General features: G+C 46.2%; 1 protein-coding gene across 3 annotated transcripts; it reads right to left on the minus strand.

Moving 5' to 3' along the window:
• Window positions 1-969: 969 nt before the first annotated feature.
• upf2 (UPF2 regulator of nonsense mediated mRNA decay) lies at window positions 970-26,316 on the minus strand (the record flags this gene model as incomplete). Of its 3 annotated transcripts, none has more annotated exons than XM_080491770.1 (21): window positions 26,272-26,316; window positions 23,767-24,150; window positions 22,397-23,176; window positions 20,467-20,627; window positions 19,650-19,835; window positions 19,419-19,568; window positions 19,238-19,341; window positions 16,218-16,303; window positions 15,879-15,987; window positions 15,449-15,562; window positions 15,216-15,332; window positions 14,703-15,092; window positions 13,828-14,103; window positions 11,750-11,933; window positions 8,081-8,229; window positions 7,882-7,986; window positions 7,708-7,806; window positions 6,270-6,440; window positions 3,013-3,154; window positions 2,469-2,589; window positions 970-1,609 (listed from the first exon to the last, which is right to left on the minus strand). In XM_080491770.1, the coding sequence occupies exons 2-21, from the start codon at window positions 24,147-24,149 to the stop codon at window positions 1,600-1,602; spliced, it is 3,837 nt and encodes a 1,278-aa protein (XP_080347896.1). In that variant the 5' UTR covers window position 24,150; window positions 26,272-26,316. The 3 variants fall into 3 exon arrangements, with proteins under 3 accessions (XP_080347896.1, XP_080347897.1, XP_080347898.1); XM_080491771.1 differs by having other exon boundaries at window positions 970-1,606; window positions 26,272-26,310; XM_080491772.1 differs by lacking the exon at window positions 970-1,609 and having other exon boundaries at window positions 2,465-2,589; window positions 26,272-26,310.
• Window positions 26,317-27,064: the final 748 nt, after the last annotated feature.

The raw sequence follows: 27,064 nt of genomic DNA on the forward strand, positions 1-27,064 counted from the left end.
CAGGGAAAGCAGAGTAGAGAGGTTCTCATGAAACTACTGAGTGAGAGGGTGAACAGGTGTGTAAGTAACTGACAGAAACTAAAGTAACTGATGGGGAATTAAAGTAACTGACAGGAACTAAAGTAACTGACAGAAACTAAAGTAACTGACAGAAACTAAAGTAACTGATGGGGAATTAAAGTAACTGACAGAAACTAAAGTAACTGACAGAAACTAAAGTAACTGATGGGGAATTAAAGTAACTGACAGAAACTAAAGTAACTGACAGAAACTAAAGTAACTGATGGGGAATTAAAGTAACTGACAGGAACTAAAGTAACTGACAGAAACTAAAGTAACTGATGGGGAATTAAAGTAACTGACAGAAACTAAAGTAACTGATGGGGAATTAAAGTAACTGACAGAAACTAAAGTAACTGATCGAAACAAAAGTAACTGACAGAAACTAAAGTAATGGAAAGAAACAAAAGTAACTGATGGGGAATTAAAGTAACTGACAGAAACTAAAGTAACTGATGGGGAATTAAAGTAACCGACAGAAACTAAAGTAACTGATAGAAACAAAAGTAACTGATGGGGAATTAAAGTAACTGACAGAAACTAAATTAATGGACAGAAACTAAAGTAACTGATCGATACAAAAGTAACTGACAGAAACTAAAGTAATGGACAGCAGCACCGTACATTTTGTCTTTTTGACAAAGTTTTGGAGAAATTTATTTAAATGAACAAGTGAAGGCGTACAGGTGTAAATCAGCAACATTCCACATATCAACCCCAAATTCACGTCACACAGCCGTCAGTCTGCTGACGAGGCTGGTGTCAAATTACCTGCTTCAACAGAGGGGAATTTCCCCTGGCTGCTGGAAGGATCAAATGAACACTTTGCTTCAAGATCTGTAACGTGGAACTGAGCGGTAAACCCGGAGCTGAAGCTCACAGTGAGGCTGGTGTTAAATTACATGCAGGAAGAAGAGTTTGGATGGTTCTGTGCTGCTGTTCACATTAAAAAGCTTTTTTTTTTTTTTTACAGCGTTGAAGTCGGAGAAATGGAAGAATAGTAAGAATCACATTCACACACAACTGGAACAGAGTGAAAACCCCGCGTGTCCGTCGACCAAAACCAGAAAATCGTCTTCCGCCACTCAGACCCGACCTGCTAACGGCCGGTGCTCCTCCGTGGGCGTCGGTCAATCCCACTGCACGAGTCCAGAAAGAAACTAACTAAAGTCATACTTGTTGCTCGTCTGGTGATTTTGCCTACACGAGTGCCGGCGTGACGGCGGGAGCTGATCCCGCCCCTTCCTGTCCGGCCACGCCCCCGGCACCGCCCGTCCGGCCGCAGCTTCCTGGTTGTGGTTTCTTGTGTTTTTCATTTGTTTGTCGTCTTAGACAGCAACAGACCAAACAGAGAAGAGAGCCACCTGTGTGACCTCTGACCCCGGCTCCTCCCCTCTCCCAGCTGGTGGTCTGTGGGCGGGGGCAGCGGGCGCCTGTGGGCGGGGTCAGCGGGCATCCGGAGGACTCGCTTGCTGGTCATCGACCGGTTTCCTTCCGATCTTCTGGCTCTCGCTCACTCAGCCCGGACCCAGACTCCCATCAGCGTCTCCTGGAGGACAGACAGGACGATCACTGTAGAGCAACCAACCAGCAACCGATCACGAACCAACCAGAAACTGATCAGCAACCAACCAGCAACTGACAACCAACAAACAAGCAACCAACCGACCAACAACCGACCAGCAATGGCAACCAACCAGCAACTGATCAACAACCGACAAACAACAGACAACTAACCGACAACCAATGAACAGCCAACAACCGACAATCAATGACCGACAAACAACCCACAACTGACATACAACCAACGACACACAAACACCCAACAAACAAACAACCGACAAACAACGATTAACAACAAACAACCAACAACTGGCAAAAACCAACAACTGATTAACAACCAACAACCGACAAACAATTGACAACTGACAAAGAAACTACACCTGACAACCAACAACCGACAAACAAACGACCAACAACCAAAAACAAACAAACAAACAACAACTAAACAACTGACAAACAACCAACAAGCAACCAACATACAACCGATTAACAACCAACAACCGACAAACAACAATTAACAACAAACAACCAACAACTGGCAAAAACCAACAACTGATTAACAATTGACAACTGACAAAGAAACTACACCTGACAACCAACAACCGGCAAACAAACTACCGACAACCGACAAACAAACAACGACCAACAACCAAAAACAAACAAACAAACAACAACTAAACAACTGACAAACAACCAACAAGCAACCAACATACAACCGATTAACAACCAACAACCGACAAACAACCGACACAATCCTTGACAATTCCCCCCCACTTTCCTAGACCTCCTAGACCCCAAGAGCCCCCCCCCAACCCCGCAGAGTCTGCCGCCGCTTGGCGCCTCACCTTCCTCCGGTCTTGAAGATCAGGTCTGCGTTGGGCGCTCCCTTGGGGTGCTGGTAGCGAGGCCGGCGCTCCCGGTTGGTGTTGGCCGGCGCCGGACGCTGAGCCAGAGACTGCATCATCTCTGGAACCACAGAGCAGCATGAAGACCCAGTCCTGAACTACTGCGGACCCAGTCCTGGACTCTACAGACCCAGTCCTGGACTCTGCAGACCCAGTCCTGGACTCTGCAGACTCACCACTTCATTTAAAATAAAACTCAACTTGTTCCTCTGGTGACTGGATGAGTGGAGTAAGTGACTGGATGAAGAGCAGTAGTAGAATGGAGAAGAGAAGAACAGAAGGAGAGATGAAGAGAAGAGGAAAAGAAAAGAAGGGGGGAGAAGATGAAGAGAAGAGAATAATAGGAAGAGAAGAGGAGAAGAAGAGAAAGAAGAGAAGAAGAGGAGAAGAGGAAGAGAAGAAGAGGAGAAGAAGAGAAGAAGAAGAGAAGAAGCAGAGGAAGAAGAAGAGAAGCAGCAGAGGAAGAGGAAGAGAAGAAGAGTACCCTGGTAGTCCTCCTGCTCCTGCCGTTCGTTGATGTCCAGCGTCAGCTTCTTCATCCTCATTCGCTCCTCCTGCTCCGCCTGCTGCTGGTTGAAGTGATTCGCTGCCAGGTGGGACGACAGCGGAACGTTGAGGATCTTATACTGAGGACAGAGCAGGTAGAGGGTCAAACCAACTGTACTGAGGACAGAGCAGGTAGAGGGTCAAACCAACTGCACTGAGGACAGAGCAGGTAGAGGGTCAAACCAACTATACTGAGGACAGAGCAGGTAGAGGGTCAAACCAACTGCACTGAGGACAGAGCAGGTAGAGGGTCAAACCAACTGTACTGAGGACAGAGCAGGTAGAGAGTCAAACCAACTATACTGAGGACAGAGCAGGTAGAGGGTCAAACCAACTGCACTGAGGACAGAGCAGGTAGAGGGTCAAACCAACTGTACTGAGGACAGAGCAGGTAGAGGGTCAAACCAACTGTACTGAGGACAGAGCAGGTAGAGGGTCAAACCAACTGTACTGAGGACAGAGCAGGTAGAGGGTCAAACCAACTGCACTGAGGACAGAGCAGGTAGAGGGTCAAACCAACTGTATTGAGGACAGAGCAGGTAGAGGGTCAAACCAACTGTATTGAGGACAGAGCAGGTAGAGGGTCAAACCAACTGTACTGAGGACAGAGCAGGTAGAGAGTCAAACCAACTGTACTGAGGACAGAGCAGGTAGAGGGTCAAACCAACTGTACTGAGGACAGAGCAGGTAGAGGGTCAAACCAACTGTATTGAGGACAGAGCAGGTAGAGGGTCAAACCAACTGTACTGAGGACAGAGCAGGTAGAGAGTCAAACCAACTGTACTGAGGACAGAGCAGGTAGAGGGTCAAACCAACTGTATTGAGGACAGGGCAGGTAGAGGGTCAAACCAACTGTACTGAGGACAGAGCAGGTTGAGGGTCAAACCAACTGTACTGAGGACAGAGCAGGTAGAGAGTCAAACCAACTGTACTGAGGACAGAGCAGGTAGAGAGTCAAACCAACTGTACTGAGGACAGAGCAGGTAGAGGGTCAAACCAACTGTACTGAGGACAGAGCAGGTAGAGGGTCAAACCAACTGTATTGAGGACAGAGCAGGTAGAGGGTCAAACCAACTGTACTGAGGACAGAGCAGGTAGAGGGTCAAACCAACTGTATTGAGGACAGAGCAGGTAGAGGGTCAAACCAACTGTATTGAGGACAGAGCAGGTAGAGGGTCAAACCAACTGTACTGAGGACAGAGCAGGTAGAGAGTCAAACCAACTGTACTGAGGACAGAGCAGGTAGAGGGTCAAACCAACTGTATTGAGGACAGGGCAGGTAGAGGGTCAAACCAACTGTACTGAGGACAGAGCAGGTTGAGGGTCAAACCAACTGTACTGAGGACAGAGCAGGTAGAGAGTCAAACCAACTGTACTGAGGACAGAGCAGGTAGAGGGTCAAACCAACTGTACTGAGGACAGAGCAGGTAGAGGGTCAAACCAACTGTGCAGACAGTCAGTAAATCTCCAACCACCAGCAGCTCCTGAAGGTTAGTCTAACATCACTGACCATCTTGTGTCTGTGGTTCTCTGGAGCAGCTGAGGATTGAGGGAGTTTCCAGGGTTCTACAAAGACCAGGAAGAGCAGGACTGAACAGAACCAACGTGACTGAACAGAACCAATGTGACGGGAAAGAACCAATGTCACGGGACAGAACCAAGCAGTTGAACGCTCTGGATGGTTGAAGGCCCCTGCAGCTCCCAGAAGAACAATCAGAACAAGAAGAAAGTTCTGCTGACGGCAGCCGGCAACGCAAACCAGTCTTGTTCGTCAGGAGGATTCATACTCCAAGAAAAAGCTGTCAAACTAACAGGCCACGCCCCCTCGCGACAGGGAGCGTCTGTGAAGCAGCGTTTTAACTTTTCAACTACAGCTTATTCCTCGCTTGGAAAGTTTTCAAAAACATTTCTCTGAACTGTTTCAGTAGTAAAAGTTTGTTTGTGTCTGAGCCGCCATGTTGGTTGGTTTTCACTGCAGGAGCTGACAGCCCTGAGTGATGCGTTCAGGGGCATCACGTAACTCCGCCCTCCCACATGTTAGTGAGCTGCAGGGCTCACAGAGCAGCACGGCTACAGGTTTAACAGGATTACAATATGACTGATACAGTCGTTAGTGAGATGAACGAGCAGCACAAGACGGTTGGAACAGCCGGACAGAAGGCCTACAGCCAGACGGTTGGAACAGCCGGACAGAAGGCCTACAGCCAGACGGTTGGAACAGCGGGACAGAAGGTCTACAGCCAGACGGTTGGAACAGCGGGACAGAAGGCCTACAGCCAGACGGTTGGAACAGCGGGACATAACAGCGGGACAGAAGGCCTACAGCCAGACGGTTGGAACAGCGGGACAGAAGGTCTACAGCCAGACGGTTGGAACAGCGGGACATAACAGCGGGACAGAAGGCCTACAGCCAGACGGTTGGAACAGCCGGACAGAAGGTCTACAGCCAGACGGAGCTGAACAGAGCCTCAGAGCTCCATCTGCAGCCTGGAGTCCTGGAGGACCAACACACACTCTATTCACCTGCTGGAGTGAGTGTGTGTGCGTGTGTGTGTGAGAGTGTGTGGACACAGTGCCTCCTGTGTTGCTCCATTAAAACACGGCAGAGTGGACACACCCTGTAGAGCTGAGGCCTCAAACCACACACACACACACACACACACACACACACACACACACACACACACACACACACACACACACACACACACACACACACACACACACACACACACACACACACACACACACACACACACACACACACACACACACACACACACACACACACACACACACACACACACACACACACACACACACACACACACACACACACACACACACACACACACACACACACAGCAGTGCGTTCAGGGGCTCAGCAACAGTCCGTCACACAGAGCAACAGTCAGTAACTCTGCAGAAATAAATACGATGCTATAAGATGATTCAGGAAATAAAGACCAGATCCAGACCAGAACCAGACCAGAACCAGACCCCACAGTTTAGAAAACATCTGATCAAATCAGTCAAGACAACACAGAGCCATCCTCACAGTCATCCTCACCTGTACCTGCTGCTGTGTGTACCTGTACCTGTTGCTGTGTGTACCTGTACCTGTTGCTGTGTGTACCTGTACCTGCTGCTGTGTGTACCTGTACCTGCTGCTGTGTGTCAGTTGTGTACCTGTACCTGCTGCTTGTTGCCCTTGCGGGTCAGCATGACGAACTGCATGGTGTCAGAGATGTCGGACTCTCCCTCCATGCTGGGCTGAACAGCGCCCCCTTTCTTCAGCTGGCTCTTCAGCTGCAGCGGAATGGCCACGTCCAGCTGGTGCACCTTCACCGTCTCTCCACTGCGCTGCTGCGAACGCACAGGAAGCACGGGCTAATGCTAACAGGCTAATGTAGCATACAACACACTCACAGGCTGATGTCGCACAGGCCAATGCTAACACAAGCTAATGCTACCAAAGGCTAAAGCTCACTGTGAATGGGACGTTGCTCCACCTGTTGTCAGGACTGAGTTAGTTCAGCTCCTGAAAGCTACTGCTAAGCTCATTGAGCAGAGGAGAGCGGGATTCAGCTAATGCTAAAGCTAACAATGGAGACAGCAGCGGACCTATCAAGGGAAGCTAATATTTATTTCAGCCAACTAGCGTCCTCAGACTAAAGGTACGTCTGAATTGTCCCTCCTGTCTCCTTCTCCATCCACTTCTCCTCCACTCCAGAAGTGTTTAGTGTGGCGGCCATGATAAGGACTGTCTGAATTCTCAATAAGCAAAGGAAAGGAGGCTTGTTGCTTCCTTTAGAACCTCCTTTAGCTTAGGAACCACTGATGCTTCCTTTAGCCTAGGAACCACTAATGCTTCCTTTAGAACCTCCTTTAGCTTAGGAACCACTGATGCTTCCTTTAGCCTAGGAACCACTAATGCTTCCTTTAGAACCTCCTTTAGCTTAGGAACCACTGATGCTTCCTTTAGCCTAGGAACCACTAATGCTTCCTTTAGAACCTCCTTTAGCTTAGGAACCACTGATTCTTCCTTTAGAACCTCCTTGAGCCTAGGAACCACTGATGCTTCCTTTAGAACCTGCTTTAGCTTAGGAACCACTGATTCTTCCTTTAAAACCTCGTTTAGTTTAGGAACCACTGATGCTTCCTTTAGAACCTGCTTTAGCCTAGGAACCAGTAATGCTTCCTTTAGAACCTCCTTTAGCCTAGGAACCACTGATGCTTCCTTTACCAAAGGAGACCAGCTCATGTTCCCCCACAATTCCTTGCGGCGACAACATTTAAAGGAACCCGCTCATCGGAGCGTTCAGGGAAACTCAGGATGACTGAAAAAGGAGCAGATCATTACTACTCGATGACGCCGGGTTTGGCGGGTCGTGATATTGACCCGTGGACGTTCGAGCGGAGCAGCATTGACGTAATTACGTCAGATGACCTCAGACTCCAGCTTCGACTACGGTGTGGGATGAGGATTTTCTAGGATCTTGTAATGCGGGAACAGTGTGGTGCTCAGGACAATACTAAAGATTTACACGGTTCTATCTTCAATCCCTGGTGTGGTTCCACATGTCCAGTGCCACAGTGTGAGCTGTTTGGACCAAACCTCCAATCGTCCTACCTGCAGGTTCTCCAGCATCATCTTGTCCAGAGCCTGGATGAAGTCCTCGTCCTCGGCGCAAGCTACGTGCTTCAGCCCGCCGCCGCGGATGGTTACTTCCTGCAGGCAGACGGCACGGTTACCACGACAACCACAAACACTCATTCATGTAGAGTTTGTACCGGCACATCATACGTTGTTCTCCTCGTCTGTCTCGTTCTCCTTGTTGGAGTCGGTCAGGTAGTCGGTGTTCTCCTCTTCCTCGTCCTCACGCTCCTCTTCCTCATTGTCAGACCCCTCCTGTGGAGAATAACAGAGATCACAACTGACCGGGTTCCTTCTACTGTTTCTACAGACGGGACGCCCAATCGGGCTGGTGAATGAAGGGACTCACGTCATCCTCCTGCTCGTTCATCTCACTCTCGTTGCCCGACTGCTCCTCGGTCTCGGCTCCTCCCTCCTCATCGTCGTCCTCGTCGTCCTCGTCCAGGGCGTCCCCTTCGCTCATGGCACTGGACCGTCCGTCCTTCTCCATGGCCAGACCTTCACCAAAACACGGCAGCATTCAGCCATGATGCAAACAACCCACTCATTTCTCTCATGATCACATCACCTGAATGTAGTCAGACCGTGTGCAGCTGTCAGAATCTCAGTAACATTTAGTACAGAACCTCAGTAACATAGAGCACAGAACCTCAGTAACATCGAGTACAGAGCCTCAGTAACATCGAGTACAGAACCTCACTAACATAGAGTACAGAACCTCAGTAACATCGAGTACAGAGCCTCAGTAACATCTAGTACAGAACCTCACTAACAGAGCACAGAACCTCAGTAACATAGAGCACAGAACCTCAGTAACATCGAGTACAGAGCCTCAGTAACATCTAGTACAGAACCTCACTAACATAGAGCACAGAACCTCAGTAACATAGAGCACAGAACCTCAGTAACATCGAGTACAGAGCCTCAGTAACATCGAGTACAGAGCCTCAGTAACATCGAGTACAGAGCCTCAGTAACATCAAGTACAGAATCTCAGTAACATCTAGTATAGAACCTTACTAACATAGAGCACAGAACCTCAGTAACATTGAGTACAGAACCTCAGTAACATCAAGTACAGAACCTCAGTAACATTGAGTACAGAACCTCAGTAACATCAAGTACAGAACCTCAGTAACATCGAGTACAAAACCTCAGTAACATCGAGTACAAAACCTCAGTAACATCAAGTACAGAACCTCAGTAACAGAGTACAGAATCTCAGTAACAGAGTACAGAATCTCAGTAACAGAGTACAGAATCTCAGTAACATCGAGCAAAGAACCTCAGTAACATTGCGGGTCACTTTTCTATTTTGGAATTCTGACCCGCGTCATGGAAAAAGGACCTATGTCTCAACATGTTACATACATACTAAGGAAATCGATGCTATAACATTAAAATACACTATAGCATGGAAAAGGGACCTATGTTTCTTATTTAGTTATAAACATAATAAAAATGTACATGTGTAATCTCACTAATACACCTTTAGAATTGTATAGTCTTCACATTCGATTTTAGGAATTAATTAAAAAAAGTTTAGATTTCTATTTTGTATACTTGTAAGCTTAATTTCTGTGCATGTGATGGGATTTAGCCTTATTTTGGAATTGTATATATGAAAGGAAGGATCAAATAATACACAAAAGCAGTGGCCTATGACATGTAACAAGTAATATATATATTAAATATCTACATTAGAACATTCTTTTTAGCAAAAGGTAAAGTTTCATATTAGTGGTCAAAATTCTATGGGGCGGCTCATTTTTCCATATGAGAAGGCGTCATACAGAATTGTGGCCCCATGAAAAAGTGACCCACGGGTCACAGTTCTATACGACACCGGCTGCTGCGGGCCACTTCTACGTTCTTTGCCCGACACGCCCCGCGACGTTCACAACCCCGCCTACATTTTAACTGTACTTTCTGCGGTGGGACGGCGCCACAGAGTTGGGCCTGGGTGCACTGTGCACTTTGCACACTGCGGTGGAACGCCGGCTTTACAGGAGTACAAGTACAGAAACAGAGTAAAGTCAGCTGGCTGGTCGGTTGACAAGGCTTCAGTATCTGGAGGAACTCAATCAAAACCATCAGCGTCAGCAGCAGTTTCTCTCCCTCCCTCCCTGGTCCATCGTGTCATTGTGTGTGTTATTGCGTGTTATTGCGTGTGTGTCAATGTGTGTGTCGTTATGTAGCAGAGAGAAGAATGAAGTCGGACCAGTGATTGAAGCTGAGAGCAGCTCTGCTGTGACTGAAGTACTGAGGAATGTCTCCTGGTGAGGAATGTCTCCAGGTGAGGAATGTCTCCAGGTGAGGAATGTCTCCTGGTGAGGACTTGAACTGGAACAAAGGTAGCAGCGTTTGGCTCAACGTCACCATAACACACCGTCACCGTGAACACACAGTCACCGTAACACACGTCACCATAAATACATTGTCACCTTAACACACCATCAACGTAACACACCATCAACGTAACACACCGTCACCGTGAACACACCGTCACCATAACACACCGTCACCATAAATACATTGTCACCTTAACACACCATCAACGTAACACACCATCAACGTAACACACCGTCACCATAACACACCGTCACCGTGAACACACCGTCACCATAACACACCGTCACCATAACACACCGTCACCGTGAACACACAGTCACCATAACACACCGTCACCATAACACACCGTCACCGTGAACACACAGTCACCGTGACACAGTCACCATAAATACATTGTCACCTTAACACACCGTCAACGTAACACACCGTCACATATCGTCACCGTAACACACTGTAACTCACTGTAACACACAGTAAAACACCGTCGCCCTAACACACAGTACCACACCATCACCTAAATGCACCGCACCGTCAGACTTCACTTGGAGACACAGAGCCGGTGGAGCTGCTCTTCTCATTGTTCTGTGAACATTCCTCCAGTGTTTCAACCAAGGAGCTGCAGCTCAGCAAGTGTTGAGGAGCTCTGCAGCTTCCTCCTCTTCCTAACAAGACTGCTTCCCCCTCCTCTTCCTCACAGGACAGCTTCCTCCCCCCCTTCCCTCACAGGACAGGTTTCTTGTGTTCGCTACACAACACACTGAGTGCCCTCTGGAATCACTAGTTGTGTTTCCTCCATGACAGGAAGCAGCTGACTGGCTGTTTCCTCCACGACAGGAAGCAGCTGACTGGCTGTTTCCTCCATGACAGGAAGCAGCTGACTGGCTGTTTCCTCCACGACAGGAAGCAGCTGACTGGCTGTTTCCTCCACGACAGGAAGCAGCTGACTGGCTGTTTCCCCCACGACAGGAAGCAGCTGACTGGCTGTTTCCCCCACGACAGGAAGCAGCTGACTGGCTGTTTCCCCCACGACAGGAAGCAGCTGAATGTTGACCTGAGCTGATTACAGCTGTAAGTTTCAGTCAGACAGAAACCAGCTCAGAGATTTAATGTTGACAGCTTTTCCAGACCTTCGTGTTGTACCAGATAGATTCATTTGAGGGGTTTAACTCCAGGAATTAAGAATTAATAATGTGCAGATTTGATGAAACGACAACAAACACGTACAGATGCTGACCAACTGAAGGTCGCTGTACTGATGGAAACATATTGAAAAGTCTTGCAGCTCATCTTTTTAACAACGTTACATTTATGACTGTCAGAGAAGATAAAGACTTTAAGACATCATGGAGTCAGACTCCAGGACTTCACTGTGTGTGTGTGTGTGTGTGTGTGTGTGTGTGTGTGTGTGTGTGTGTGTGTGTGTGTGTGTGTGTGTGTGTGTGTGTGTGTGTGTGTGTGTGTGTTGGTTCTGTGCTGTGACTCAGAGAGCAGCAATGTGCTGCCTCCTCCTACTTATGGAGGAATGAGGCTCTACTGGCTCTACAACCGGCTCTACAACCGGCCACCGCCTCATCGCTGATGATTACTAACACGCCGGACACAGACGCCCGTTTCGGGCACTGGCCGAGGACACGGGAGGCGGAGCTACGTAGCATGAGGAGCCTACCTAGCTTGACGAGCACCTCCCGCTCCAGGTCCAGGACCTGCCTGGTGGCCTCGTCCAGCGAGCAGCTGGGCCTCATCTTGGGCCGCAGCAGCTCCAGAGTGTCGCTGATCATGTAGTCGATGTCGATGGGGAAGGGGTGCTCCTTGGTCCACACCTCCAGGCTCTTCTTCCACCAGATGTAGCGCTGCAAGACACCAAGCAACCACAACATTATACCTGGGGGGGGCACCTCTGGGGGGCACCAGAGAGGTTTGAAGCAACAGGAACAACAATGAGAAACCACCTGAACACAGGTCTACAGCTGGTAGCGTGAAGCTGGTAGAGTGAAACCCATTTCTAACAGAAAAACACAGAATCTCAACGTATTCGGCTCTTTGACAGGATAAGAGGTTTGTTTAACCACAGGACAGGATTGATGATTTAATTCTTGTGCCTGACTCTTTAAGAGGCGCAAGGATTACTATTCCTAGGACGGCGTATATTTTAATCTCATTCCGCCGGTATTTCGGCGCGTAACTCGTCCCGCACCGTTTGGAGCACGTACACAAAAAGCACATCAAAACGTGAGGAAAATTTGGGAATGGTGTGCTATGATTTTTATAAGCGACACGGCTGATGATTTCCGAAAAAAATCGCCAAAAACGGTGAATAATTTTACATTCAAAGCGGATGGGAAACAAGGGGAAAAGAACATAAAGAATCCTCACTTTTCAACAACAGATTAAGTCTCCATACTATCAGCTAGAGACTTTATTTTTTAAAACGTTGCCACTCTTCTCCTCTATTCAGACATGAAAACATATTTTTGTTATCTTTGAACAATTTTAATCTGTGAGCCTTCAAGTTTGATAACGTTTTCAGCCGTTTTTGGAGTTTAACATGGGTGTGTATTGGAAACTTTAGAGTGAAGAGATTTTGGTTAGAGTGGGAGAAGCTGTCAATTTCCCCCCCAAAAAACATCTCTCTCAAGTCGCCATGGCTACATTTCTTCCTCTTTCTCATCGTATTATACATGAAAACGTAGCTACAGGTCTTGTGCTTCTAAGGGGTCCCTTTTGTCTGGGAAAAAAACGGTTCTCTCTAAAAAAAATCCTTAATTTGCAGCAAGTGCACGATTTCCTCCCATCCACTCTCATGTATTTTGGTGAGACATTTTCTCACTCAAACCTAAAAGTTGAGACATTTGTCTCAACTCCTCATGGGGAGACGGAACGTTTCTAAAACATGAGAAGCTCACTATAAGTCCTTCTGACTTCTTCTGATTTTATTTCAACGAGGTATCACGGTTCTCGAACACTATCAGTTGAGGTGCATATCACATTTGGCTACTGTTTGTGAGCCAGCCTCTGCTTCTCAGTGACAGGTGCTGAGCCAGTTTCAGGAGCTCCGTCTCCATGGCAACAGACACTGCTGCACCTAATCTGCCTGACAACACACACTGCTCCTTTGATAATACTTTTCCATTACTTCTGGTACTTCACAATGAAAACGTGGACATGTGATGTCATGGTTTACCAGGCAGTGCTCACACCGCACACAACACACAAACGTTAGCATCGCTTGGTAGCATGCTTTTTAACGCGAGTTCACGCAACAGATTAGCATATGAGATAAGACGAGATTCCAAGTTAGGGACACCTGGGGAGTCCCCTGTGCCATTTTCAGGTAGATAACAGATACGAACCTAGCATGTTAGTTAGCATGCTAACAAAGTTTGTTCAATTGAGCTGCTATTTGAGGGGTGGCCTAAAAGGGGGCGAGGGTTACCGATCACTAGCTAATTAGCCCTGTCCCGCCCACTTTTGACCTCACCCTAGGGTTAGGGTAACAGGACCAACCCTAGCTAAAAGTGGCTTGCTTTGCTTTATCTTAACACCAGCCCCACCATCCACGCCCACTATAGTAGATAGTAGGGGGTATTGGTTGGCAGCAGGAGGCAGGCACAAAATATTTCCTCAGAAATGTTCTAGTTTACATTATGAGTGTGAAGTAACTGAGTAACCTTTGACCTTCTGAATGAAGGAGTGATGTTCAGCCATGTGACACAGTGGGATGAATAGCTGCAGTGACAGACGCACCTGGAAGTAGATGAGGAAACAGTCCAGCTTCCTCTTGCTGGAACCACGGTCGAAATACTGACCGCAGGTGTCCAGCAGGGTGCACACCAGCCGGATGCGGAACAGGTGCTCTGGGGGGTCCAGGGGGCCGGCGCTGCCGTCCTGGTTCACGCCGAAGGAGATGAAGGAGAAAAGGGTGCGGAAGATGACAGCCGACTCTACCATGCGGTAGTTGTAGAGCTCTCCCAGGAACTTAGCACTGCTGATCCGCCGCTGGTTGAACTTGGGCTGGTTGACCTGTGGATGGTTGAAAACACTCAGTTCTCCCGGCTGCTGGTTGGAGCTTCCTGTGGTTCCTAGCTGGAGGCTAACGTTGTCTCATTCTGGAGAAAAGTGTTCTTATTGGATGGAGCTGACCGTGGGGGAGTTGCAGGTCTTTGTGGAACCTAAGTTTAGCTTTATGAATATAGCAGCGAATGCCATGCAGTCCTAACTAGTCCACCTGAGGAAGCAGCGGCTGGAGGGAAGGAAACTCTAACAGGAGGACAGAGAGAAACAAACACGTTGCTGCCATAGAAGTTTATCCCCTTATCGCCCATGATTATTGTCTAATTTAAGCTGCTATGTGTTTATTCTGTTGTCACCCTGAATCTGCTGCTGTAGGTTCAACGTACAGTCACCCATGACCAACAGTTTCACTCTGAACTATGGCATAATTGGTGTAAATTGCTGCCACTCATGACTTCCTTCAGAGTTCTGCTGCTATAGGTTTAGACACTAGTGACCCATGACGGCTGCCTTATTTCTGTTTCTAATCTGTTACTGGTGCTTGCTTGTACGAGATGTGAATGTTTGGATTGAATTAGAAAAGGGTAGTAAGTAGAAGTGAAGAGCACCTCCATGCCCAGCCGGATGTCCTCCAGCACTCCGTCCACCACATGGATCCCCACGTCCTCCTGGTAGGCCACCAGCCCGGCCAACAGATTGGCCACGCAGTGGATGCTGTTGTACTTGACGTTCCAGATGTTGACCATGCAGCAGATCAGGTAGCTCTTCACCTCGGGGTCCTGCCAGGGCAGCTTCCTCATCTGGCGGAGCACCTTCTCCGTGGTCACCTTGGACAGGTCCTTGTAGAGCAGCTTGCGGATGTACTCCTGCAGCGGCGGGCGCTTCTTCTTCACCGTCTTCTCCATGGGCGGAGGGTTGCAGTAGTAGTAGGCGTTCTCCACCATGGTGACGTAGCGAGCGTCCAGGTGCTGCGCCTGCTTCTTGCGCATCATTTGCTCCTGAATTTGAACAAAATGTATCAAGATGAAATGCAAAGACCACGCCAGCACCGCTGCAGGAGGAGCCCTGAGCTGGTGCTCCACAAACATTCAGAGAAAACAGAGAGAACAGGGATCACTGACTAGGAGGACGCTGGTACGCAGGTGAGACTCGGGGGATCTGAAGAGGAAGCGGCCGCACGTCTCCAGCAGCGTGCACGCCATCTCGATGTGGTGGTGGGTGAAATCAGACAGCAGCATCTGCAGAAAGAACAGAGTGAGGCTTCAGGTGGAGAGCCACAGTGCAGAAGCTCCGCAGTGTACAACAGAAGAGCCACAGTGCAGAGAGGACAGAGGCAGCAGAGTGACCAGCTCACCTTCAGGCAGTGCAGCGTGTCGGTTTTGGAGAACATCTTGAACTTGGCCAGCTCCCCGATGAATCTCACCGTTTTGTTTTTCGTCTCGATGTTGATCTGATCCTTCTTCCGAATCTACAAACACAAAGACCCTGAGCATCCTCGCAACAAAACATTGCTGCTACTTCGTCCTCATGCGTCACTGTGGTCTGACTGCATCTGGAATATTTAGTCGTTAATAATCCATTCAAAAGTCCACTGAAGTGGGTTCAGATGTTACACCATCAGCTCCGTGAAGATACTGTTAGAGTATTCAGGATGGTTGGGTTTAACTGGAGCCATCAGACATTTAACAGGGAAATCAAAAAGTAATGAGAAAGAATGAAAGAAAGAGGTGATTTTTCTTCTCTGAAAGCATCTCCTCCTCCTCATTCTCCTGAGAGCAGCTCACATGAAACCTGAAGTCTCCCTTCAGCATGGAGCACAGGTCCTCGGCCACGTCCGACATGCAGGGGTGCAGCGTGGCCACCAGGCGGGAGTAGAAAGGCAGGAGATCCAACCTGCAGAGGACACACCGTCAGAACCACAGTGCCCTCTGCTGGAGCTTCAGGGGACAGTCACAAGACTGCTGACGGTTTGTCTACTGCTCACAGACACTAAAGTCTGACAGTGAATCTGATGGACGTGTGTGTGTGTGTGTGTGTGTGTGTGTGTGTGTGTGTGTGTGTGTGTGTGTGTGTGTGTGTGTGTGTGTGTGTGTGTGTGTGTGTGTGTGTGTGTGTGTGTGTACCTCTGTCTGGGGACAGTGAAAAGGGCTCGAACCAGCTTCCTTCGGTTGGACTTGGTGTTCATGTTCATGCAGAAGTCCATGGCGGCCTGCAGGGGGCAACGTTCAACAACAAACTATTTGTAATGGAGTTCATTGAGAACAGACAACATGTGTGTACCAGAGAACAGGGACCAGAGTCCTGAGTCCTGAGACCTGAGACCTGAGACCGGAGTCCTGAGACCAGAGTCCTGAGACCAGAGTCCTGAGACCAGAGTCCTGAGACCAGAGTCCTGAGTCCTGAGACTAGAGATCTTAACCTCCGCTAAAAACATGGGCTGAGGCAATTATCTTGGTAATACACAAGGATGGGAAAGACCCCGCACAATGTGCCTCTTAGAGGCCAATAACTTTACTGTGCAATGATGTGAAAATGTTAAGTGCCATTTTGGCGAGAAGGCTTCAAAAGATTATAAATAAACTCATTATCCCAGATCAGACAGGTTTTATTCCTAAAGGGTTGGGAATAAATAATATGAGACGCACTCTGAATATAATATCAACAGCCCTAAAAAGTCCCCACACATGGATGCTTCTTGGCCTGGACGCTGAGAAGGCATTTGATCAGGAGGACTGGACATATCTCAAGTATGTTCGAAAAGAAATGGGCTTTGATTAAAAGTTTTATTGATTGGTTTGGAGTACTGTACTCAAGTCCTACTTCTAGAGTACGTTTCAATGGTCAGCTGTCAGATAGTTTCCCCTTACAAAGAGGAACACACCAAGGGTGCTGCCTGTCACCGATGTTTTTCGCTATCAGCATAGAACCACTTGCAGAACTAATTAGAAAAGATCCATTAATTGTTGGCATATCAGACAAAATTAAGACCCACAAATTGTCGTTGTATGCTGATGATGTCATACTGCATATTAGTGAACCACAGACATCTATACCGGAGCTTTTGAAATGTTTAAAGGATTTCAGTTTTGTTTCAGGGTATAAAGTAAACGAGGCAAAATCTGAAGCCACGGTGATAAAGGGAATCTGGCCTTCAGAATGATCCAAGTGTGTTAGATTTAAGTGGTCTCCTAATGGTTTTCAATACTTAGGAATTATCATTACACCTCATATGTCTCAGCTATATAAAGCTAATTTGGGGAAATTGACTGATCAAATTCGAAAAGACTTAGAAAGAATAGGAAATATTACCGCTGTCTTTTTTTGGGAGGATTGAATCTGTCAGAATGAATATCCTCCCCAGAGTTCTATGTCTGTTTTCATCTCTACCAACTGGATCTCAGCATCTAATCTTCAAAAGATGCAAAAAATGATTTCCACTTTTATTTGTCAACAAAAAAAAGCCCAGAATTAAATTGACTCAGTTGACCAGCATGCGACAGCCTTAACCTACCAAACCTGAAACTATACTACCAGGCAGCACAACTACGTGGGGTGGTGGGGTGGTGGGGTGGTGGAGTGGTGGAGTGGCTAAAACAGACTGAAGAAACAACATGGTTGACTTTAGAACAAAGTTCATGCCCGAGAATATCTCCACAGGCTTTAGCATTTTGTTCAAACGATATATGGAAACAGGACAAAATTACGAATTCTTGGATGAACTAAACACTAAAAAGGTTTTAAGTATCATTGGGAAAAAGAACAACGCTCCTCAGTCCGTTTCCAGGGTTATGAAATGACGGACATTCTAGACTTCCTACCAGGGGAATTAGATTCAGGATGTCAAGAATGGGAAAATAAAGGTCGAAGTTACATGAATGACTTATTTGATGGGGAGACTTTTAAATCATTTAGTGAGATTCAGGAACAATTTGGTTTAAGTTTAACTGATATTTTTCAGGTACTTGCAGCCGAGAAGCGATCTGACATCCCATAAAGAACAGTCACTTCTTAACACTGCACCTTCAGACCTGGAAACTCTTCTTGTAAAGTTTACTAAAGTAGGAAAAATTGATGAGATTGTTTCACTCATATAAGTGTTTACAGTCGAAGAATTTTGGGATAAAGAATAGGTGGGGATTAGAAATGAACATTGTAATTGAGGACGAAGAGTTGGAGCAAGTTTGTGAAAATGGTCACAAATTGACAAGCAGCCCAACATGGAAAGAATTTATTTGGAAAGTCAACATTGAGATACTTGAAAACGCAACTCACTATTTCAAAATTTGATAAGACTAAAACAAATTTGTGTTGCAGGCAATGTGGACAAATTGGAGACCACACACACATTTTCTGGGACTGTCCAAAACTCAAATCATTCTGGGAGGAATCAGGAAGGAAATTTCAGATATTCTACATCTTTACATCGGGTGGAACCCGCTTGCCTTTGTCTGTGGAATACTCCCCAACGATCTGCTAAATAAAGAAAAAAAATGATTTTTGTCATGTTCTGGTGGCTAAAAAAATGAAAACGGGATCATGGTGGAAACCTCGACCTCCTACAGTAAACCAATGGAAAGAAAGAAGAGTAAAGGTCTATACACTGGAGAGAATAACAGCAAAGTTAAACCTTACTATAGATTTGTTAAGAAAGAGGTGGAATCCTTTGATAACATAAATGGACTGAACATTGTAATATGCTTTGGAATGGGCTTTTATATTGTGAACATCTGAGTGGCTGAATATTGACATGTATGGGAGAGGGACGCTTTTATTTTGGGAGTTGAACCTCTAATTGGACCAGAATCCCTCTTTGCCAAGAATTCTGTTTTGGGTTTTTTTTTCTTCTCTTGTGAAATAGAAAGTTAAGATTGTGAACTTTATTCAAAAAATAAAAGAACTGTTTATCTAATGAAAATATATAGTGATTCTAGTACAGTGATTGCGTTCTATTGATATTCATAGTTATCAACCTGTAAACCAGTGTCAGCTGTGACACACACACACACACACACACACACACACACACACACACACACACACACACACACACACACACACACACACACACACACACACACACACACACACACACACACACACACACACACACACACACACACACACACACACACACACAGGTCACCTTGTCTATCAGGTCTCTGTTGACACAGTTGGGGAGCTGCTGGATGAAAGCGTCCACGATGAGCTTGAGGTGTGATCCGGTGTTGGCCTCCTCGTCCTCTTGTTCTGCACAAACACACAGCCACCTGAATGACACAGCCCGTCCCCCCCCTCGCCCCAGTGTGTCTCAGGGTCCTGCTCACCTTGTTCGTCCAGAAGCTTCTTGGCCAGCTCCTCGTTCTCCACCTCCTCCTGTCCCTCCAGCTCCAGCGGCTCGTCTGTGATGTCCAGAGCCTCCAGCTCCAGCTCCAGCTCCTCACTGGTGCTGGCAGAGTCCTTCACCTCTCTGCTGTCTGCAGCCAGAGCACCTTCTCAGTCCTGCTCCTCCTCCTCCACCTCCTCCTTCACCTCCTCCTCCTGCTCCTCACACTTACCTCTGTTCTCCTCCCTGGCCTGGCTGCTCTTCTCGTTGTCCTTGAAGAGGATTGCAGGGACGAAGGCCTTCAGGTCCACCAGGTTCTCATAGAAGTTCCGAGCATCTTCATCTTCCCAGATTCCTCCTTCCAGGTCGAAGTCGCCGGGTTTCCCAGGAGTGAAGATATCGATGCCAGGGCCGTGTTCTGGGAGGGGCAGAGATAGTACTAGGGTAGTAACAGTACTCTAGGAGGAACAGAGATAATACTGCAATAGTAGCAGTACTCTAAAAGAAGCAGAGATAGGACTAGGGTAGTAGCAGTACTCTAGGAGGAACAGAGATAATACTGCAATAGTAGCAGTACTCTAAATGGAGCAGAGATAGTACTAGGGTAGTAGCAGTACTAGTTGAAGTACTAGTTATGATAACTCAATCAGTCCTGGTAGTAGTAGTACAAGTTAAAATACCTTAATCAGTTCTGGCAGTAGTACTAGTTATAACTGAATCAGTAATGTCAGTAGTACCAGTTACAAAATCAATAGAAGTAGCTGTAATAGTAGTAATAGTTATAATGGCAATAACATGAATAGTACTAGTAGTACTGGTGGTTGTAGTAGTAGCAGTAATTTCAAGATAGTTGTAATTTCCCAGCTTCATGAATGCACCACGGCTCTCCCCAGAAGAACTGCACACATTTCACTTTCCCCCGAGGAAACTCTGGGTCAAACATGGAGACCCCCACCCCCACCCCCTGCAGTCCCTCCACCTCCTGTAGACCCCTCTCACCCCGCCTGCCTGCTGCAAACACACACACACACACACACACAAACACACACCCTCCTGCACGGTCTTGTCCTGCGGCAGCTCCGGCATGTTCTCGTCCAGCAGGTCGGCCAGCGTCTGGGTGTTGGCCAGCAGCTTCTGGTAGGACGTGGCGAACTCCTCGTACTGCTTGTGGCGATCCTCACTCAGCTCGCCTTTGGAGTGAAGGATCCGCCTGAACAACACAAACACACAACAAACACTCAACACACAGTGGCAAACACTGACGCTTCAGTCTCCACCGGACGAAGAACCTCCATCTGTTCTCACTGGACCACGGCTTCATACCACGCTCATTTTTTAAAGTTCTTCTTCCCTCATTTCACACGTGATAAATACAGGTTCCTATTCAAAATACACACAGCTTCAATAGGTACACAAGCACACAAATATACACATACATATGTACACACACTGTTTATGCATCTGCACACAAAAACAGGCAGACAGATTAAATGTAAATACTCATGAGTACACACACAAACCTATGGTGATGATAAGATTAAAACTAGAAAATACCAGAGGAAATTTTGTTGTGCCTGCCTCCTGCCGCCGACTGATACTAACCCTAACCCTAACCCTAACCCTAACCCTAACCCTAGGCTGGGGTCAAAAGTGGGCAGGACCCAGCTAATTAGCTAGTGATCCGTGACCCTACTCCCCCCTTTAGGCCACCCTCCAAATATTAGCTCAACTTTGTTAGCATGCTAACTAGCATGCTAGGCTAATACCTGTGATCTACCTGAAAATCGCACAGGTTACTCCCCTGGCGTCCCTGACCTGGAATCTGCGGTAGATCCGAAAAGTCCCTCCTGTCTCCTTCTCCATCCACTTCTCCTTCACCCCGGAAGTGTTTAGTGTGGCGGCCGTGATGAGGACTGTCTGAATTCTCAATAAGCAAAGGAAAGGAGGCTGGTTGCTTCCTCTAGAACCTCCTTTAGATTAGGAACCACTGATGCTTCCTTTAGAACCTCCTTTAGCTTAGGAACCACTGATGTTTCCTTTAGAACCTCCTTTAGCCTAGGAACCACTGACGCTTCCTTTAGAACCTCCTTTAGCCTAGGAACCACTGATGCTTCCTTTAGAACCTCCTTTAGCCTAGGAACCACTGACGCTTCCTTTAGAACCTCCTTTAGCCTAGGAACCACTGATGGTTCCTTTACCAAAGGAGACCAGCTCATGTTCCCCCACAATTCCTTGTGGCGACAATATTTAAAGGAACCCGCTCATCGGAGCGTTCAGGGAAACTCAGGATGACTGAAAAAGGAGCAGATCATGTAAGTTACCAAAGTAATAATCTGCCTAGAACCACTTGAGATCATCTAGAACCCAGATGAACTTATTGTAGTTCATTTTCACAAACTTGTAGTTCTTTCCCCACCATGGCAGACGTCAGTAACTTGAGCCGCCGTCGCATTATTATGACGTCACTAAGTGAAAGTCTGACTGCCACACCACCGTGATCACCTTTACTAACTCCTTTAGGAAGCCTCCTAACACCTTTACTAACTCCTTTAGGAAGCCTCCTAACACCTTTCCTTAACCCCGTGATGTCATCCAGGGGTTAAGGAGAAGTCCATAGATAAGGGGATAGGAGGGACTTTTCGGACATACCCCTGGTCTTATCTCACATGCTAATCAGCTAAGCTAACTAGCATAGCATTAGCATTAAAAACCATGCTATCTAGGAGCAGTCTGTGTTATTTATTGTCTGTATATTTGCAGACAATAAATACAGACTATATATATATATATATATATATATATATAGAGAGAGAGAGAGAGTCTATATATAAATATTTGCACAAGTATATATGTTAGTATATTTGCAGAAATACATATATGTGTGAGTACATTTGCAGAAGTATATATATGTGAGTCTATCTGCAGAAGTACATATATATGCGAGTATATTTGCAGAAGTACATATATTCGTGAGCCGACCTGTTCTGCCTCTCGATGTTCTGCAGCTCGCGGTGGTCCTTTTTCAGGTGCTTGGTGAGTGAGGTGAAATATTCCCTGAGCAGGTTCTGGAAGGGCTGCTGCTTCTCGCCGCTGATGATTTCGCTGGGGGGGAAGGTGAGGCCCCACTTGTCGGCCGCCAGCTTCACCCTGCGCGGCAGCAGCCCGGCCACGTCATCGCCACAGTGCTTGCAGAAGCTGATGACCACCGATACGTGCGTGTGCGTCTCGCGGTCTGCGCTGATGATGTTCTTGAGCTGCTCGTAGATGAGCGACAGCCCCTCCTTGTCGGTGAAGAGGCCCACGATGGTGAGCTCGGCGATGAAGCGCAGGTCGGTGCGCAGCTTGCTCACGTTGGGTGCCTTCTCCTCCTTGCGGGCCTCGAAGTGCTTCTTCCAGGCCTGCAGCAGCAGCGGCGCGAACTCGGCGTAGCGCTGGTGGAAGAGCGAGCAGAGGTGCACGGCGCAGCCCACGTCGGAGATCTTGGGCTTGGCCTCCACTACGGAGCCCACCGCCTCGCCGATGTACTTGCTGAGGTTGAGCGAGGAGAAGTCGTTGGAGAGCGAGTCGCGCTGCTGCTCGGTGAGCGTGCGCAGCTTCTTGACGAAGGCCGTGTTCTTCTTCAGGCTGGAGTCCAGCCGGCTGAAGAAGGCCTCCTCAGGCCGGGCCTCCTGGGCCTTCTGGTTGCGGCTGCGCAGCTCCTTCCTGCTGTGGTGGCGCTCCCAGGCCTCCAGGTGGAGCTGCTGCCCCTCCTCCTTCTCCCTGGAGACAGTGAACAGGAGTGGCTTTAATCCCCCCTAATCCAGGCCTGACTCAAATCTGCTCTGATCCAGTTCTGAGTCAGATTATAGATCATCTTCTTAGTCTAACACCCAGATTATAGAGCATCTCCCTCCGCTAACACCAGATTATAGAGCACCTTCCTCTAACATCATATTATAGAGCATCTTTCTCCTCTAACATTGGATTATAGAGCATCCTCCTCCTCTAACATAAAGATTATAGAGCATATCCCTCCTCTAACATCAGATTATAGAGCATCTTCCTCCTCTAACACACAGCTCCATGAGAAGAACCTTCAGAAACGTTCACTCACTTCAGCAGAGCTTCCTCCTCCTCTAACATCAGATTATAGAGTATCTCCCTCCTCTAACATCAGATTATAGAGCATCCTCCTCCTCTAACATCATATTATAGAGCATCTTTCTCCTCTAACATTGGATTATAGAGCATCATCCTCCTCTAACATAAAGATTATAGAGCATATCCCCCCCTCTAACATCAGATTATAGAGCATCTTCCTCCTCTAACACACAGCTCCATGAGAAGAACCTTCAGAAACGTTCACTCACTTCAGCAGAGCTTCCTCCTCCTCCCGCTGACGTTTGGCCTCCTCTTCCTGAACCTTCTTCTCCTCCTCTTCCTGCCGTCTCTTGTCCTCCTCCTCCTTCTTCTTCAGCTCTTCCTCCTCTTTCTGCTTCTCCTCCTCCTTCTTTCGCCGCTCCTTCTCCTCCTTCTTCTTCTTCTCTTCCTCCAGGCGCTTCCTCTTTTCCTCCTTGCCGCCCACTCCTCCTCCTGCTCCGTCTTTTTTGCCGCTCATCTTCATCTCCTGGTCTTTAGGTTTGTCACGAGGAGGCGCCGCTCGTCTCTCTGCCTCCTTCTCCTTCTCTTTGCTGCTGAAACCACAAACTTCTTTCTCGTCCATGTTTACTGAACGCTTGTGTTCAGCAGGCATGCTGCAGGAGGAGCACCAGGGAGGAGGAGCACCAGGGAGGAGGAGCACCAGGGAGGAGGAAGAAGACGTTAAGAAAAGCAAAGTTAAAAACCATGTCTATAATCAATTCCACATTAAAATCTATTTGGTGTCTCCCAAACAACATGATCTTTGTTTTGCTTCGATTTAATGATCATTTATTTTTGTCAAACCATAGTTTTAGTTTATCTATTTCAGTTGCGATTTTCTCCAAGTCTGCTTCAAATTCTCGCCGGAAAAATAAATAGTGGCGTCGTCTGCAAACAAAACAAATTTCAGTACTTGTGAAACTCTACACAAATCATTGATATATAACATGAATAATTTCAGACCTAATATTTACCCCTGTGGTACCCCGCATGTAATGTTAATGAAATCAGATTTATGGTCACCGATCTGAACAAAGTGTTTCCTGTTTCTTTGATAGTTAATACCATACTTTTCTAGTTTTCTTAATAATATGTTATAATCAACTGTATCAAATGCTTTTTTTAGGTCCACAAATACTCCCAATTGCAATTTTCATATTGTCTATACAGTTTGTGATTTCCTCTATTAGTTCCATTGGTGCCGCGATGTTGATCTGTCTGTTCTAAATCCACATTGACTGTCAGTATGGAGGTTATGTTTTATAATGGATTTATCCCGTTTTAAATAATGGTATCACTTTTGCAATTTTCATTTTGTCTAGAAATGTACCTAAATGAAAAGATAAATTGCAGATGTGGGTGAGAATTCCCCCAATAACTGTCTTTATTGTTGACACGTCTATATCATTCCAGTCAGAAGAGGTTTTGTTTTTACATTTTCTTACAATTTCCATAATTTCTTCATTATCGACTGCACTTGGAAAAAATGGACTTGGATTTCTGTACCCCATATCTGCTATGTCCCCACCTTCTGTCGTCTCTGGTTCCTTTATTTTTGCAGCTGAATCTGGTCCCACATTTACAAAGAATTGGTTAGAACATTCACCACATCTTCCATATTATTAGTGGTCTTGGCATTTTCGGTGAAGTACTCCGGGTAATTTGTAGTTTTGGATCCATTTCGCACAATGCCGTTTAGTACAGTCCATATACCCTTAATATTGTTTTTATTTTGTTTGTTTATAAACGTTTTGTTGTGATCACAGCAGTTTGTTTATCAACGTTTTGGTATGATCACAGCAGTTTGTTGTTTATTAACGCTTTGTTGTGATCACAGCAGTTTGTTTACTGAAGTTTTGTTATGATCACAGGAGTTTGTTTGATTATCAACGTTTTGTTGTGATCACAGGAGTTTGTTTATCAACGTTTTGGTGTGATCACAGGAATTTGTTTATTAATGTTTTGTTGTGATCACAGTAGTTTGTTTGTTTATTGAAGTTTTGTTGCGATCACAGGAGTTTGTTTATTGTTTATCAACATTTTGTTGTGATCCCTGCCGTTTGTTTGATTATCAACATTTTGTTGTGATCACAGGAGTTTGTTGTTTATTAATGTTTTGTTGCGATCACAGCAGTTTGTTTGTTGTTTATCAACATTTTGTTGTGATCACAGGAGTTTGTTTGTTGTTTATTAACGTTTTGTTGCGATCACAGCAGTTTGTTGTTTATTAATGTTTTGTTGCGATCACAGCAGTTTGTTGTTTATCAACGTTTTGTTGTGATCACAGTAGTTTGTTTGTTTATTAATGTTTTGTTGTGATCACAGTAGTTTGTTTGTTTATTGAAGTTTTGTTGCGATCACAGCAGTTTGTTTGTTTATTGACGTTTTGTTGCGATCACAGCAGTTTGTTTGTTGTTTATTAACGCTTGAACCTACAATGCACCTGATCCTGATTCACAACAAGCAGCTGTCAGTTCGCAGTGTCGCGGCGCTCAACAGTTTATTTACGAAGTTGTGAAGTTTGAAGGTTTGAAAAACGGAAACAACATTAGCATTAGCACTACTAGCAGTTAGCGTTAGCTGCTAGCGCCTTTAACTGCGCCACTTGAATGAAACGCACGTGAACAAACGGTTCAGACGGGACGTCGCAGGGAGTCAGGGTGTAATCGACAGTGCAGGGATCAATAATACCCATTGATATACGTTAATATTCGGTGTAAATTGTAGAGATTTACCTGCTAACTGTAGCGTCTGCTTCCGTGTCTCCAGGACCCCGTGGTGGGGCTGCCCCTCAACATGCCCGACTAAAAACATCATCACCAGGCGACGGGTGAATGAGTGAAACTTCAGCGTTTATCACATTGTGTTTAATCAACTTCTCAACTTTTCTTTAGTTAAAAAGTTCCAGTATTATTAAAGAAATCGGACATCATAAAAAAAAAACGCAAACAGCCAAGTTACCGTATTTAATACAAAATCAAGGAAACATTTTAATAATTGGGGTTTCACATTATTTTTTATTTACAAAATGTCTCCCTCATTATTTTCAAACTGAAATTTTAAGCATTTTGTAGCAGATTTTTCAGATGTTTTCAAATTTTCTGCATATTTTTTCCAGCATTATTTTTCAGACTATGTTGGCTTATTAAATAAAAACTATTTATTGTTTTTATTTGCCTTAAAAAAACAAACTTTTAATAAGTATTCATTTTCAACACAACAATCCGAAAACAAATGAAAATGAGATTGTGAATTACAAGGAAACGTCAAAAACCGTTGCAAAGCTGAAGCACTAAAGAGCTTTCATTAAAAGCAAACATCATGTGATGCTCCCAGGTTTTCCAGTTCCTCTCAACTTTTAATAGAAATAATGTCAATCTCATTTAAAGCTCAGAATCAAGGTGAAAACTGCTTTAAATGGACAACAAATCACAGTTTTCATGCTTTTTGGGTCTGGATGACTGGAGTTAAGAGGATTTTCAAATAATTATCTTGTATTCTAGAGACTCATGTTGGTGCTGCAGCTCC

This window comes from Lipophrys pholis (assembly GCF_963383615.2).
Source record: "Lipophrys pholis genome assembly, chromosome: 22".
Lineage (NCBI taxonomy): Eukaryota > Metazoa > Chordata > Actinopteri > Blenniiformes > Blenniidae > Lipophrys > Lipophrys pholis.